We start from the raw sequence: 17083 nt of genomic DNA, 5'->3' as shown, positions 1-17083 counted from the left end.
CTCTGCAGCAGAAGTGGGATGGAGCATCATGATACAATATTCTGTCTGTTCAAGTTTGATTTGCAGTCCTTCCACTCTCTCTTTGTCTAAAGCGTTCCACTTCCTCATTGTGTATTTATGGCAACAAAAACAACCTACCATTTGCTCTCCAAAAACAGGCAATTTTCAGTATTTATTCAGAATATTATTGTTTATAATACACCAGTGGTTCCTTTTGCTTTTAGAGTGCGGGATATTCTTGATAGATGGAGGATAGAAACATAAAATCATCCTCTGAGCCTTAAGAATCAAATCATCAAACATACTAAGTTATTATCACATGACCATGAAACGAATATTTGCTAAAAGTGAATGTTAAACAGTTTGGAACCAGACATTCATGTATTATTTAAGTGCTTTGACCATTCACCAATGTGAACGGTGAATGAGAAATTTCCTGAGATTAGGCTGTGATGTTCGGCAATGGACTACTTCCAAGACCATGTGATCTAGAAAAGCAAGAAAAACAGGAATCCTCTAAACCCAAAAGCCTGCTGGCTTAAAATGAGATCTGCATGTGTGGGTGGCAAAGAGATGGTATGAGGAGTTAAGGCCTTGCAAATTCGAAACGGGGCATTCCTCGCTCTTCCGGGAATTTTATACATCCATACAGTAAATCATACTGAGCTTGGGAAACGGTTCTGAAAACGTCACTCTATTGGCATCGGCTCAGTTTAAGGACAATTTCGTGGCACGTCATCACATCATGTGATCTAATGGTTTGAATGGATGATTTCTGAATCAATAAAATAGTGGAGCAGAGTGAGTGTTTGCGCTGTGTGCCCTATATACAACTCATCTGACTCACCCTTAGCCAGTGGAATAACCTGTTTTAGCTATAGTGTGGACGCACACATACACACCTACACAATGGCAGAATAAAAGTGAATGAAGTCAGTTACATAATATTGATAGTGGACTGTAACTTACTCTTAACCTATGCAAATCTGCTTTATCTCAAAGGTCAGTATTATAGGGGAGTGAGGGCTACACATACTAAGGAAATAGCTCCTGCTGTGGCTTATTGGCCCATGAAATCCACATGACCAAAGGTGGTTCTAAACCGCAGTGTGTGTTAATAACAGCAGGCATGAGTCATCGGGCCTGTCTTACGTAACTGCGCCACTTCTCCACCCAACTTACTGCTAGTGCGCCACACCCCAGATTCATTCACACACTGCTTCTGCTGCTGCCCAGCCTCCCATTGATGGCAGTGAGAGCACTACTCATCCTGGTTTAGGGCTTAGAGCTTATATAAAAACTCGCAAAACAGTCTAATTTGCGCGACAGAAAACTAACACATCGAATTTTCACACGGCATCTTTTCACCCCGTGTCATCACTGAGCGGTAGCGCGGTGCTGTTGGTCAACTGTACACAGTGGCGCTGATGTAGTGTGTTATATTTGTCAGACAGTTGGGATTGGTCTGGCAGAGCAGCTGTACTCTGCTGCTGATTGGGGTTCAAAATCCCATAAGTACTACAGACCACGGGGACTGAATGGAACTAACAGGACCCTCAGGGAAACAGAGAGAGATGGAGGGAGGTGAAGAGGCCCCTGGATGTTAGCATCAGTCAGATCACTGACGTCACCTACTAAACACAAAACACACTCACATCACATCAAAGACGCCTGCTTTCTGAAATGTTACACATACTGTATGTACACATATATTTATTCTAATTTCAATGGGCTTTTGTCCTCCCATGAATTTATTGTGTATTTATGGTTTTCAAGGATTATTTTACCACTTGCAGCATAAACATTATATGTAAATATGCCCCTTTCATCCGGACTGGATCTCCATGGTTTAAGAAACCGGCAAGTTGAGTTTTATCTGTTTATGGAAAGATGTCAGTTGTGCTTTGAAATTGCTGTAGTTTCTGGATCCTGTAACTGAGCCAAAGAGATAAGATTGTGTTTTCCTGCTGACATCAAGTGGCCACAGTGCTAACTGCAGGAATCCTTAGTCAGTAGAGCTGTGGTCCGTTCCTCAGGCCTACACCAGGAAATGATATTTTGCTCTAACAACACGCATCAGGAGGATATGAATCTGTTTTTGTTTTGTTTTAGTAAAAAGAATTGTCTGAAGTTGGAACTAGAAACCTGTGAACTGCTTTGTCTTTGTAAAGAACAACATTCCTCATATGGCCAAAGGCATGTGATTGTCAACTGGTGTTGGTCAATCCAGATCCCCTAACATGGGCACTAACATGATTAGACATAAATAGCTCCGGGATCAACAGGCTGTGTAACTAGATACTTACAGAGCAACCATGTGCATAGTTTGTGTGCCGAAGAAAAACACCGCTGTTGAACAATTACACAAATAAACCAGAATCTAGGGTGGACTGTTCAGTGTCACACGAAGCTGTCTTGTTTTGATGTGGCCGCAGTTACATGTCAGGTCTCCTTGGCTTGTTTATTTGCTGTGAGACCAGCAGGGCAGAGAGGCAAGCATGTCATAAACCTGACAAAGAGAAAAGGAAAGGAAAAGAAAAAGCAAGTCCTGTTTGCTTCTCTATCGCATATTTAGTCTCTGAACTATAAAGCACAAGACCTCCCGATCCACTGACAGTGTCTGTTTCCACAAATAAGAAAGTAGTACAACTAGAAGAACAGCAAATGCACAAGTGTGCAGGATTGATCACACTCATCATACGCAACCTGAATGGAATAACATTTTAAATTAGTTAAAATAAAAACATACAAAATAACTGCTCTGACACTTGCATCTTGTTTATTACATGACTGCACATCCCAAGCAGACTTTTTCATGTAGAAAGATGCAGATCCAGGCACATGAGAAGGGAATAAAAAGTCCTGAGGGCATCTTAAACATACAATGTGCACATCATAACATGCACAGTTTACAGACATGATCCAGTACATTTGTCTAAAAGTATCAGTACACTACTAGAACCTAGGGTAAAACAATGTTGACTCGTGGAAATATTCTGCTTTGTGGCCTGCTGCATGATATCAGCCCTTCAGTAAGAAGATTTGTAAGCTGGCTGTGGTACTTCACAGATACTGTAAGAATCAACTGAAAGCAGCCAAACTGGTATCCCAGCTAGACCATGTGGCCTTTATAGAAAAGCTCATTGACTCGGACACATTTACATAAATTCAGTATTCATGGGCACCAAATGTAATTCAGAACCATATTTACAATGCAAGAGATGGTAGACAAATACAGACACATTATTCGACTAAATCTTGCAAAGTCGTTCCAAGGATCTATCAGTGGCATCTAAAGTCAGCTTCCAGTTTTCCACAGATGGCCATCGAGTCACGGAGAAATACAAAAATAACACTCTGGATCTTCTCTTGCTCAAGATTACTCCACTCCCTTCATGAACTCCAAGAACTCTGTAAAATACAGGGATGAATGAGGAATGTTAGAGTATAGAAAATCAGCGTTAGAGCATTAGCTGCACGAAACCATTTCACCATGTTTCTTTTAGCAGTTTTACAATCTCCTCACCATCATAGTCAATTTTGCCATCATTGTTTTTATCCCCGTCTTTCATCAGCTCTTCTATGTCATCCTCAGTAATTGCCTCCCCCGTCGATTCCAGCATCATTTTCAGCTCATCCAGGTCAATGTAACCATCTGCATTCCTGCACAATCAAAGGAGTAAAATGTATTATTTGTACATAACAAACTTAAATTAAGCATTACAGATGGCAGTGGAGGAGGTGGCGCGTTTGTTGTGTGTGTGTGTGTGTGTGTGACGTGTGACTGATCAAATCCCGAATTTAAGTGTTTGGAAACCATCAGTGTGAGGAAAGAAAAGTATGGCAAGTTTGTTCTTTGATGCTCAGACGAGGTGTCTGGCTTACATGGAGTGGGTGTTTGAAATATTCTGTGCTGTCAAAAAGGATTATGGAGCAAACTGCGTGCCGTACTCTGCAGAGCTACTTGGCATTTTGTCAGTACACAACTGCACTTAGGGAAGCACACTTTGGAGGAAGCAAACTGTGATTTGATTGCTAGAGTGGTGACGTGTGGGCATTGTTGTAAATGTGTCCACCGTTAAGTGAAGATTGTGCCAGTGAACTGTCTCCAGGTCATTCGTTTTCATATTTCAGTGATTTTCAACATGAAACTCACTTGTCAAACATCCGAAACAGCTCTGCGAGTTCTTCTTCTGACTTTCCTTTGCTGTCGTCCTTCATGCACCTCACCATCATGACCAGGAACTCATCAAAATCCACCGTGCCACTCCCTGCACAGACACAGTGTATTTCATTGCATCACAAAGTACCCACATCTAGGTACGATGATTTATGAATTGTTGTAAAACAGATTATTTTGATGCCTATTTATAATAATAGACATATCTGTAATGGTGCAACAACCACCGGAATCCGAGTTTCTCTTTTTGTAGCTTTATTAAGTTAATTAAAAGAACATCAAACACTGTACTGTAGACATTAAAGGTTTTCAAACATATCCATTGTGATATTTTATGTTTCATCAATGTACCACAAGGAAAATTCAACATGTCCTGTGCATGACTGATGTGCATTTACACATTACATTTACATTTCTCTATAATACAGGTTGACACAGCTAGTTATATATAAGATCATAGGCAACATGTAACATTAAGTTCAGGGGGTTAAAAAAAACACATGTGGACCTGCCATCTGGTCTTGGTCAAAATAAAGAGGTAAAAAAAAAATAATGTTTTGACTTACCGTCTTCATCTACCTCATCGATCATCTCCTGCAGCTCCTCTGGTGTGGGGTTCTGGCCCAGCATCCTCATCACCTTCCCCAGCTCTTTGGTGCTGATGCAGCCGTCCTCTGCATCTTGTACGAAGATGTCAAAAGCGGCCTTGAACTCTACAACACCACAACAGAACAGGAAAATAACCTATACAGATAATATACGGTGGTAAGAACCTGAGCAGATTACAGCAGCGCCATGTTAAATAATGTACAGCTGTTGATAGTTGTGTCTTATGTCTTAAGAGCATTTGTGCACTCTAAGGTGGTTGATATGAATGAAGAAATGTACTCGCCATTTTTCTGTTCATCTGTCAACTGCTCAACCTGTAAGAGGCAAAACGTTTCAAGAGTTACCTAGTTGTATGTACACCAGAAGAAATAAAACATTTCCGTACATTTCCAAGCAGTGTACAATGTTTATTTCTGTGTAAGTCATTATGAAGTTTGTTACATTTACACATGACAGGTTATCTCTGACAAAACACAGGACCTACATATCATATGTAAGAGCCAGTAAGAGGAGGAGTTAAAAATAAAGAGACAGGAGGATCAGGAAACACAGATAAAGGACACAATACACAGTGCTTTAAATTAGCATAGCTGTGGATCTGGCCCAACAATGGCACAGTAATCCTGGAAAAGCTACCATGAATGAGAGAGGGAGACAGCTGTTTATGTAAGAGTTATTGTCTGTTGTCCACTATAAATTAGACACATACCAGCAGACCCACACACCCTTCCCTGGTGATGATATATGAAAAATGCCAACTAAACGGACACATGTAATGTACGTTCCTTTGTGTTACAGCCATCTCGTCTGCACTGCTCATTTGGCATGTGAGTGGACAGCCGGCTGACCGTCCGGGTGTAGGTAGACAGGCAGGCACTCGGCTCTCTGGCTCACAGATAATGCTGGAATCCAGCCTTGTGTGTGTGTGTGTGTGTGTGTGTGTGTGGTGTGGGTGGGGGGGTGGGTTGGCTTATCTAAACCTGAAGCCCTTTTCTGGCACCACAGAACCATGGACATAGAAGTGCCTGAGCAACTGGCCAAAATTAGCCATGTGAACTGGTGCTGTTCCATTTGCAGTCATGAATGAAGCGACGGAGTGCGGACCAGGGACCTGTCCTGTCAGTGACCTCCATGAGTGGCTCCTATCAGCTCTGATAGGGCTGAAGAAGGAGAACATTTAAAGACGTAGGTGGTGTCGGGGCTCTCTCGACATCAGCGGGTGATGGAGGTGGATGTGCTGCACAAGTTGTCAACCATTCAAGATATGTTAGTTGTCCAAACTGATGGAGGGCTTTCTTATACCACAAATGGATACGCAAAGGCCAGAATTCTCCATGTAATGCCCACTTAACATTGGACATCACTGATTACCTGTCCCTAATAATGAATGTTAGACATTATTTGTCACCCAAATTAGCACCACTCTCATACCGGATTTAGTTCACACACAGATTTACGGTGAGCATTCAACAGACTAAAATCACATCGTGAGTGCAAGCTGACGACACACTTTCAGTTTTAGGAGTAGTGAGAGGACATACCGCTGCCTTGTAGATGTCGTTCATCTTGGAGGCTCGTCCGCTGCCTGTCCTCACTATGTTCTGGCACAGAGGAAGGCGGTACTGTCCAGCTCAGGGCAGGACGCTGGCCTCATCCTGGGAGGTTTTTATAGCTGAGGCCAGGTGCTGTATGGTCCCTCCCCAGGCAGACCAACCTCTCCTCTGTTTGTGCCGCACTGTGTCCACGAATGTGTGCCTGTGTATGTGTGTCATTTGGCCAATCTGTCACAATCACTAGGCTCTGATAAAAATGCGGCTGCTCTTAGGGGGCATACTTTGGAATGGAATGAAGTGGGGGGGGGCATACATGGTGAGACCTAATCTCCAGGGAGGGGGCTATAGAGACACTCAACATTCCTCTAAACCTGGACCAGAGATTAAGAGGGCTCAGGAGGTTGTATGTGTGTCTGTAGGGTGAGGGTGGTAGAAGAGGTAAGAGGGAAGGCCAGGATGGGAGAGACACAGACTAGAGAGAGCAGACAATGAAGGGAGGAGAGAAAAGAAGGGGGGGGGGGGGGGGGGGGGTGAAGGGTGACGAAGACCTGATAATATAAATGTAATGTGTATATATATGTGCATAGGTGTGTTGACTTATTATAGTAGGAAATACACAAGTGTAATTAATAACATCAGTGAGGAGTCCATGTATTTGCTGTAGGTCTATATATATATATGTGTGTGTGTGTGTGTGTGTGTGTGTGTGTGTCTGAAAGACTCAAGATGTGGATGAAGTCAAACCTTCAGCTTGGCAGCGTGGCATTAGCCATACAGGGATCACAGTCATTGTCATGCACACACTCCACATTTCTGGGGGCTCATAAATAATGGGGAAAAATGGCTTACAAGTGTAGCCTGTTCCCTCTTTACTCCATGACTAATCAAGCAGATAAAAGGTCTGGAGGTGGTTCTGAGTGTTACATTTGCATTCAGTAAATGTTCACTGGAACGCTCAACACGAGGCCCTAACACGGCCCTGTCCACGTCTATGGATTTGAGTCACTTACCCTGGGGTTTGCAGATGACTGCCATAACCCCAGCGTCAGTGGCCCCACTTCTTCCTAGTTACATGTTGAGGTGTCCTTGGACAAGACACAGAAACCCCAAAGTAGCAACATGTACCGCCTGGCAGCTGTCCAACAACAATTTTTGGTGAGGTAGTCATCTGCAAATCCCAGGACTGGTGGTTTGACTCCTGGTTCCCCCGATTCCTGGACAGATGCCAAAGATGCCAAAAAGTCATCAAGAGGGTTTCTTGTCCACAAGAATGTTCTCCAAGGGAATTTAAAAGTATGAATTCTATTTTATTTTTATTTTTATAATTGTTGTTGTTGTAAAATACAATAAAGACATTTTCATAACATGTAGTGAAGTCAAGAACACTCATGTGTACATGTGTCATTGTCCACAGTCAAGAGACGCTTGATGAATGTAAATACAGAGGCTTCACAACAAGGTGCTAAACACTGGTAACAGAAAGGTCAGATCAGAGTTTGCCAGAAAACACAAATAAACCTGAACAATTCTGAAATAAGATTTTATGAACTGATGAAACCAAGATAAACTGATTGTGCCTCAATCCTGATAAAATGTAAGTGAATGAAACGTTGTTTTTTGGTTTACTGTAGAAAATGAACTTAGATCTCACATGGATGGATCCACGTTGCCATGAAGAGTTTCCACTAGAACTGCTTTCTACTGAAAGAAAAAAAAAAAAAAACAGTCCCTGTGAAGACTGGTGACATTGAAGTGTGCAGATTATCCAGATTAACAGTAACACTGTTTCTGGGAAAATACTGCATGTTAATGTTGATGTTTTTAGCGGTGTGAGAACCAGAAAACTCATTTCTCTGAAACAGCTGTCAGAGAACTGGGGCAAGTAAAAACCAAACATAGAGTAAAACGAACAAATATGATTATGTGCAGTGGGAATTGGTGCTCTAAAAGTCAAACATGTCATCTCCACACATTCAACCACACAAAGTAGGCTTTCATTATGCACGATAATGCTGATATCTTTAACATTAGATTTAGCAAAACGCAACTAAGGTAATATCCTCTCTACATGATTCATGAGGATTTCAAGCCTCAGCCTTCATGTGCAACACAGATTTAGTCAGCAGAGGGTACTGTTCTCTATATATCAACTAAATTAAATTGTTGCACAAGGCTGCCTCCGGATATCCAATTTATCAACACTGGGGTAGGTGAGAAATCTGGGTCAAACAAACCAAACACTTGCAGACACATTTAAATTGAATTGTACTCAGTGCAAGACTTTGCAGCATTTTTTTTCCCTTCTTCTTTTGAAATAAGGCCATCTCAATCACTTGACTGTGTGATTCACACACACACACACACACACACACACACACACACACACGCAGCATGTTGTGGCAGGCATTCTAAGTGACGAGTGATCATGCTGCTTTATAATGGGATGCTAATGGGGACTGGCACAGCTTACAAGCATCATACACTCAGAAAGAGAGAGATAGAGAGAGCTCACTCTGAACAGCATGCATGTCAAATCTCACACAGATAAAGACGCAGACGCTGAAAAAAAAAAAAAAAGATCCCACAATGCACATCAGTCACATGGCACAGGTTGAACCTCCAAGGAAATACATAGGCAGTGAGGTGGAGAAAGGATGCGAGGGGACGGTGGGGGACTTGAAGGGGAAATGATTTTGTTCAGGTTGTCCTGTGTTCTTTAAGTCATTTGTCAAAATATCACGATCAAAACACACACGCGCCGCTGCACCGCACATTACTGTTGGAATTCAGAACAGAAATGAATCGTCATCAGTGGCACCGACTCCATCAGCTGAAACCCAAAGCATACTGATGAGTCCACACGGTCAGCCAGACAGATTCATTAGGATAGCTGAGTGCAGTCTGGTGGGTGCCAAGAGTGACGAGCAACTCTGCAGGGGGGCACTAGATTCGACGTAAAGCTTTCTTGCACACACACACACACACATACACACACACTCTGGAAGAACCAACGACTGGCACACACATCAAAGAAAGCATATGGAGTGCTGTTTCATTGGAGTTCTCCACCAATTTCCTCTTACAGAGGAAGGCTGACGAAAGAGCCAGCCATCTCCTCCACACAGCGCAATCAGACAGTGCATCTCAAATCCACAATTCACCGCACACCGCTTTTTGAGGGGTTGCCATAGAAACTCTGCTGGGTAGTAGCGGGCAGAAAATGAGAGGAGATGAGCGGGGCTATTTCCCCCTCCACCTCCCTCTCTGCCTCCCTGCCACCTTATTTTGTCCTCAGAGTGACTGTATGATTTCTATTCTTTGCCTCCCGTACGCATACATACACACATCAACATGATGTGTATGTGCATGTGGAGGTCACAATTAGAGTACACAATGGTTGTTTTTGCATCAGAACCATTCATGGAAATTGACCAAACCCATGAGTTCAGATTATATTTCACGTATCAGGCTCATGTCTGGACTACAGTGAGTGCACACAGTCCTGGTATTGTATTGTACATGGTGCACGCGGTATAAACATAATGATGCTGAGGTTGTCTGGTTGGCTTGTTATTTGAAAGTCTGACTCATCAGCTGATACCTTTTTCTGCAGAAATAAGGTTGAGTGCAAAATGTCAAAAACGCCTAAGGTGTAACATTTTATTCTGGCAGCAGTGAATCAGCTGGACTACAGCACTGCATGGAGCAGACATTGTGTGAATTTAAATACTTGTGTGATACAATGATTGGGTTGACGTGCAGCTGAGCTTGAAACACAGGTCCTGCACTCTCTCCTCTTTGATTGCTGAGGGGAGGAGGGGAGCTGAGCCTGTCAGTCGCTCTTTCTTTCATTCTATTCTTTCCTTTCTTCCTCTTTCTATTTTTTCTCTCTCCCCCTCTCTCTCTGCCTCCTTTCATTGATGACCAAACTGCCAGCAGCTCCTGTTGTGGCAGGCTGTGAAAGCTCTGCATGCAACTGAATGATACACTGTGTGTTTTTTTTTTTTTTTTTTCACTATAAAAGCATCTCTTTCTGTCCGGTAATAGCTTCAGCATCCTATTTCCTCATCAGTGGCAGCCCAAACTGAGGGATTTGTCTTTTGAGCTGAGGGAGAGGGTTGTCTTCACTTTGCTTCACTGCATTCAGTGGTTCCTTTCTGAAACTCTTTGCACTGAGGCACTTGGTGATACGCAGTGTTCCTTACATCAGAGCTCTAATGAGCCAGTGGCCACATTAACTTGAGCGCCGTTAGAGCCATGCACTGACTTTCTGCCAGGGGGCAGCGTTTTCCAGTCCACTGGATCACCAAATCGCCTACCACCCTTTCTACCTGAAGCACACCTCCTTCCCCCATCCAACCTTTAAAGCAGTGTATGAGACACCCAGTTAAGAATTACTCTCAGTTATATAGCAGATAAAGTTCCCTTCAAGAAAATGTGTTTCTTCTACGTGGGAACAAGAGGAACGGTCTTAGCAAACGTCTTCCTCTTGTGGCTCAGCAGTCGGTACTTTAGCACCATTAGTATTCATTAGGACATGTACACTTTGAGACTGCTTTCAGTGCACGTTACTACCATAAAACTGAAGACATACATTTAATTTAACATCCCATGAACAAAAGAAATAGAGTGAACTCTAATGGTCTATACAGGGATCTGGACTCCCTCAGGTCTCCTCTGCAGTAACTTTAAAAAAGCTCAAATTTACATTGTATCATCATTTTAAACCTTTATGAATGTTCTAGTTAGAAACCACTTCAGCAGACTACATACTGTGTTGTATTTAAACAAGACTCAAGAAAATCAGATGATGTTTTACACATACAGCAGTGACTTATGGAGCAGATACAGTAAAGTAATACATTTTAAACCCCTTGTAAATTCACTCTGTGACAAGAGTTCCCTGCCTTAGCGAAAAAAAAAAATGCTGCCTTGCACACACTCCCATTTTGGATTTGTCAGTGTCTCTGCCTCCTCTTACCCTCAAATAGCTGCTCTCTGAAATGGAATCCAAGGGCCCTCGGGGTTTGTGACGATGTTTCAGACGTTCCCAAGTAAAATGAACAGCGGTGTAACTTTAGCATTACATTTAAAAGTTAGCTCTATGGAGAATGTGTTGAGAGAAGGCGAGTCACTATGTTCACTCTTCTAAATGTTCAGCCGATTAAGTCGCCAGCTGCTTTTCTGACCTACTCTATTCTTCAGTGTGATTCTGGAGAATCATGAACCACCGTTCTACTCAACCAGCACTAATAACACATAAGGCCCTAATTGTTGCATTAATATCACAAACATCATTTTCTCATTATTGATCAGTTCTGTTCTCAAAAACATGTTATTGATGAATCTACGTAAGTGATCTGATGCTTACATGAATAAAAATGCTAAATAAATCTACACAATCTGGAAAACATTATGAATTCCAGTGTTGACCAAGTCATTGTGGAGATTGGTAGCTGAACATTTGCTGTACATGTCATGTAAGTGCAATTATCAAGTATACAATCAAGTACTGTTCCCCATATTAAGGTAAAAGCCAAAAAATAGTCTTGTTTAGGTAATTTGGTGTTTATGATTATCATTATACCTGCTAAACATTATCCTCGCAGAGCCACTAACATGCAGACTTTTGTCCACACGAGCTAGAAAAGATCCTGCAACGGTACGAATGTTGTGCATTTGCCATTGGCCAGTACTGATCTCTACTCTGTGTGTTGTGTCCAAGAGAAAAATGTTTTGAAATGGCTCAGTAACTGGGAGGCTGTTGGAGCCTCAAGCAGACTGTCGGTGTTAAAGCTGAAGCAGGTGAAAATCTATGCCACAATTTACTGATAAAATCTAAATTATGTAGTAGGTGTGAAACAGAAGGAAAGGCTCCATTACCATCAACTGTAGGTTGATTTGTATATTTGGCCACTTGTTCTGGCAAAGGAAATTAAAATCTTGCTGATCTATTTCTTGTGTTGACACTTATTAACACTGCCTTTTGGGGCTACCAACATGCAAAAATGCCAACTGGTTCAGCCTTGGTAGCAAGTGGAGGCCTGTCAGACTGAGAGCGATGATTTCTCCAAAAATATCTGGCTTGATACAAAGTTGAGGACCATAAACATTACAGATGATGTCTTAATTGTACCCATACCAAAACAAACCAGTGATGGGTAATAAAATCGAGAACTCTTTCTGGTTTCAGTGGATTCTTACAAATTAAACAAACTAAATGGAGTTTTTTTTTTTCCTGAATGCAACTTTGGAAGACTGCAGCTGTAACTTCTGTGAGATGTGGGTCTAGAAGTACAGTTTGTTTGTTGTACAATTCATTGAACTGTCTGGGGATGAATGCCCTCCAGAGGCTCATTCATAAGATAAATTGGCCTGAAATTCATTGGTCCTGCAGACAGTCTGCGCCTCCCTTTCTATGTCTCACTCTCTCTCCTGCTCTCGCCTCCTCCTCTGTGCATCACAAACACACACGAACACAAATGTCCACTGATGCCCTCGTGTTCTTCTGGGTTTTTCTGGGTTGCAGTAAGCCCGGGCTAATGGAGGGGGGAGGATGGGGTAGGGGGGGGCGGGGAGACACCTTTTCATCTATCTGCAAAGCTGAAGTCCAGCCTAGGGCCCACTAGGCTTCAGCGAAGTGTGCTGTGATTTGACAAGGCTAGTGATGAGAGGCACTGTAAATATCCGGCTGTCATGTGACTCACTTCATGGCCTCAAGGAGCCAGCGAAAGGTCAACGTTTGCCAACAACTAAATTAAGTGACTTCATCTCTCGCTCATGCATCTGTCCCATTTTAGCAGATGCATACATTGGAGGTGTTGCATCACTCTGCTCAAAACGCTGCAACGATTATTCACATTTCTACCAGGACGTACAGCGACGCGCCTCCACGCATATACATCCACGTTACACAAACACTGGCTTCATTACACAAGCCGTCTCTGGATGTGTAGAAATACGCTTGCAGCCTCTGGGTTTATCTTTGCGCGCGTCATGTCTGACAGTGACAGCAGTGTATTAAACGTGTCTGCACAGCTTCTCTCATAAAGCAAATTGCAATCCATGGTCTTTATCCCAATGCAGTGCAAAAGGTTAAATAGCAGCATTTAGCTCAGTCACAAGTTGCATCCAGGAAAGAAAATCTAAATCAAAAGGGCAACTGCAGCCCTGCTGTGAACGTGAGTCTCTCTCCTGAAATGGCTTTGGGGTCTTTGCCTTTATCGTGTATACTTAAAATGTTCCACCTCTCAGCACCGATGCATCCATACTTATTTGCAAAGGCAACAAAACGTTTCTTCTAAATGTTACACACAAGGAGGCGACAGAAAAAAAAAAAAAAAAAAAGAATCCTATTGCTATTTACATGTGAAAAAGTGTAAAACCTGAAGGGTGTTCAGAATAGATTAAGAAAACTCGGATATAAGCTAATCTGCTGCATGGAAAAGCAAAGCTGGAAAAGAAAGCTGTGACTAGTTGGTGTTTTGAAGTCGTTCCTAATGGAATATCTGCCCACGGGCTAAAATCCTGATCACACTGATTAACTGGGCAACTTGAGATGCATTTTCCAGTCCACCACTGGTCTGTGCCCATGGAAGAGCCTCTTCCTTTCTCAGTGCAATTCACTGTGCCATGGGGAGACATGGAGATTAGAGTGGAAGTAAGTTAGCTTGAACTAAAAGCCAAAGCACATTTAAAAAAAAAACAAAAAACTGACAGGGGCAGTGAAGACAGAGAGGTGATAAATCTAAGTTTAGGATTTGCGTTCTGTAGCTTCCAGCTCTCTATTACATCAAACTGACAGAGCAGCGAACATCTGTGTTCAGATGTATCACAACACACCATGGAAACAAAAGAACGAGAGTCTATTCTTCCCAGCACCCAGAAACCACCGGCAAAACGGGTTTGAGCCCTTAACAGTTATTACTCGATATTTTAAACTAAGTATTGATGAATGCTTATGTATCAGCTGGCAACAAGTTATTTAAGCTTAACTGATGTAGTGAGCAGCTTCCTATTTCTTAAACAACCATGTCTGAAGACACATCCTGATGATCATGGAAAAGATGTTAATCTGTTTCAGAAGGGTCAAATTATTGGCATCAGTAAAAACAAAGAAAACGTCTAAAGAGACTAATGAAACTACTAACACTGGGTTAGGAACTTTCCAACGCATTATTAAAAACTGGAAGGATAGTGGGGAACCATCATCATCTTAGAGGAAGAAATGTGAACTTGAACCTTTGATGAAATCAAATCGTGAGTCCAGATTTACCCTGTCCCAGAGTGATGGGTGCATCAGGGTAAGAAGAGAGGAGGGTGTAGTGATTCTTCCCTGATGGCACACGTATATTCCAAGATGACAATGCCAGGATTCAACACATTTGTACAGAACTGATGTGTGATTTCCTCCTTGAGTAATAGTGTTTCAGGTCGCATGTCTGGATGTTTTCTGAGCCCATGTGACTACAGTCATCATGGGAGCATGACAGTTTCTCATGCAGTGCTGCCTGAGGGTTCCAGCGTCTTGCACATGCAGCAGTGGTTTCTGCGCATCCTTGAACTGAGAGTGTTTCAGGGTAATTGTCTTTCCACAATATTAGGGGCAGTTGGCAATAAGTAGTGAGCCATGAGCCACCTTCGCCTGGACAGACTGAGACTTTACAGGACTGGTGGATGCTGGTTTTAAAGCCAGTCATGATACCCTCTCCAGTTACCAATTACTGGGTTTGGAATCACGCAGAACTGAGTTCCTTGAACATTTCAGGTGCTTTTCAGTCTGGTTTTGCCTCTCTAACAACTTTTAGTTAGTTTGTTTGTTTGTTTTTGAGTGTGTTGCAGGCGTCTAACTACAAAATACAACAGTTTGTTCACCCGAAATCCTTCTTTAGTAAGTCTGTAAGGAAAATAAGTTCACGCAATTTAACAGATCACAGATTTTAGTTTTTTATTGTGCTTGAAACATGTTTTTAATGCTTCAAAAAAAAGCATTTGCCCAAAGCCTATGTTTACCAAAAATGTTGTAGCTCAACAGCAGAGTGAGTGAGTCCTAACACAACCTCATAAATGGTTCAACTAATGTTGATTGTTTCACTGCTAGATGTGAATTTGTAGGAACAAATGACTCATGAATCATTTATTGAGGACATTATTTATTTATTTCATAGCTCACCATTTGCTGATGTGTTACACAAATGACAATTAATGCTGGTGGAAGGAGAAACAAACAAACAAAGTCTTACTTAACGATTCTCCAAAAAAAGGTTATTTTTCTTTTTCGGATAATAAATCTTTTTCTTTTTTTTTCTTTTTTTTCTCATCCAACCCCCTAAACCACATCTTATAGTTAGTTTCTCTTTCAATCTTATCTTTTTCTTTTACATTCATGACAAACATTCTCCTGCATTTCTGCCTGAGCAAAGAAAAAAAGGAAATAGGTATCAGGGATGTGAAGATTTGCTTCAGCCACCTCAGACTCTGTCAGATGCTTCTCTGAGCTCGTTCTGCAGGGATTAGACTCCAACGAAAAATTCAGTCTTAAAAATTAGACTGCACTGTAAATATGTCTGTCAGGTATGCCAAAGGAAAAGCATCGTGTGGACAGAATAGAGCATACGTTTAACTTCACAGACATTATCTCCATGTATGGGTCAAAGTTGATAATCAGTAAGACTGGTATTTGATAAATATCCCAAACACATTAAAGATCATGTTTTCCTGCTGTTCACTGTTTCATTTCAGTAGCAGTAGAGTTCAGTTGAGGTCAGGCAGAATATTTCATTTAAAGAATACCTGTTAGAATTGGCAGTAGACATCTGCTATTGTTGTTATTATATTTATATAATTTATTGATCAATAAAAAATGAATGAAAACACAATATTACTGTCCTTAGTAGGTGTCAGGAATAATTACAGCACTTTAAGTGCAGAGGAACATCTGATTAAACACCATGCAGTGTTTCACAGAGCCATCACGGTCAGCTCACCCAGGCAGGTGATCCGTATCCCGGGCATTGCCTTTGGCATTTTTATGAAAAGATGTAAGATGACAGCAAAAAGCAAAATATGTGTGTGTGTCACGAGGCTGCTCCGCCGGTTGATTTCAGAAGGCCTGAACTATGTGAACCGCATCAAGACGCATGTGGTGAACGGACATGAGCACAGTTTTCATTTTAGCTTATGTTTACCTGTGGACTTTCAGGCATTCAACGTTAGTGCTGACCAGGCTGATGGAGCCACTGATCATTTGTCCTTTAATTAGCAATTACTGAAGCTCTTCTCTGAGATGGTGAAGGGGTTGAAGAAGTGGTTTGGGATGGATTAGGCTGACGTCAATGGCAAATGCAAATGTGCTTCTCCGAGCTTTATGTAAAAGCTCTGAATTGGGAGCTTAACTGGGGAATTTTGTCCACATGCTCTAACCCATTCTTGTCAGTGCTGGAAGGATTGCGTGGTCTCACTGATGGGTTGGACGGCCAGCTCCCTCAGCTTTGAAGCTGATAAACCTTTTAAAACCATGACAAATATTCTCCTGCAATTTTGCCAGAGGAAAGGCAAAGAAATGAAATAGGTAGCAGGGACGGGAATATGAAAATTTGCTCCATCCACCTCAAACTCTCCACCACACTGTCAAGTTTTGCTTTCAAAGGCTCGAGCTTCCTCTCGCACAGCTCTGAGCTTATTGTATAGCGATTGTCTCTTCCACAGTCTCTTCCTAGACTTGAAAACACATGCACCTGTT

The 17083-nt window shown here is 42.0% G+C and overlaps 1 protein-coding gene across 1 annotated transcript; it reads right to left on the bottom strand.

Annotated features, from left to right (window-relative positions):
• Positions 1 to 516: 516 nt before the first annotated feature.
• tnnc1a (troponin C type 1a (slow)) lies at positions 517 to 6413 on the bottom strand. Its single transcript, XM_026366974.1, has 6 exons — positions 6331 to 6413; positions 5073 to 5103; positions 4747 to 4893; positions 4157 to 4271; positions 3527 to 3663; positions 517 to 3411 (listed from the first exon to the last, which is right to left on the bottom strand). The coding sequence occupies exons 1-6, from the start codon at positions 6352 to 6354 to the stop codon at positions 3380 to 3382; spliced, it is 486 nt and encodes a 161-aa protein (XP_026222759.1). The 5' UTR covers positions 6355 to 6413; the 3' UTR covers positions 517 to 3379.
• Positions 6414 to 17083: the final 10670 nt, after the last annotated feature.

Source organism: Anabas testudineus, chromosome 7 (assembly GCF_900324465.2).
Source record: "Anabas testudineus chromosome 7, fAnaTes1.2, whole genome shotgun sequence".
NCBI lineage: Eukaryota > Metazoa > Chordata > Actinopteri > Anabantiformes > Anabantidae > Anabas > Anabas testudineus.
This window is presented reverse-complemented; position numbering and strand designations above follow the sequence as displayed.

Bases quoted from the DNA above. Each gene is read 5' to 3' on its own strand.
- tnnc1a (XM_026366974.1), bottom strand. From the start codon at position 6,354: ATGAACGACATCTACAAGGCAGCG. The intron at 5,104-6,330 runs GTATGTCCTCTC...TGCCTCTTACAG, and splicing joins ACGACATCTACAAGGCAGCG to GTTGAGCAGTTGACAGATGA. The intron at 4,272-4,746 runs GTAAGTCAAAAC...GTGTCTGTGCAG, and splicing joins CGATGAGGTAGATGAAGACG to GGAGTGGCACGGTGGATTTT.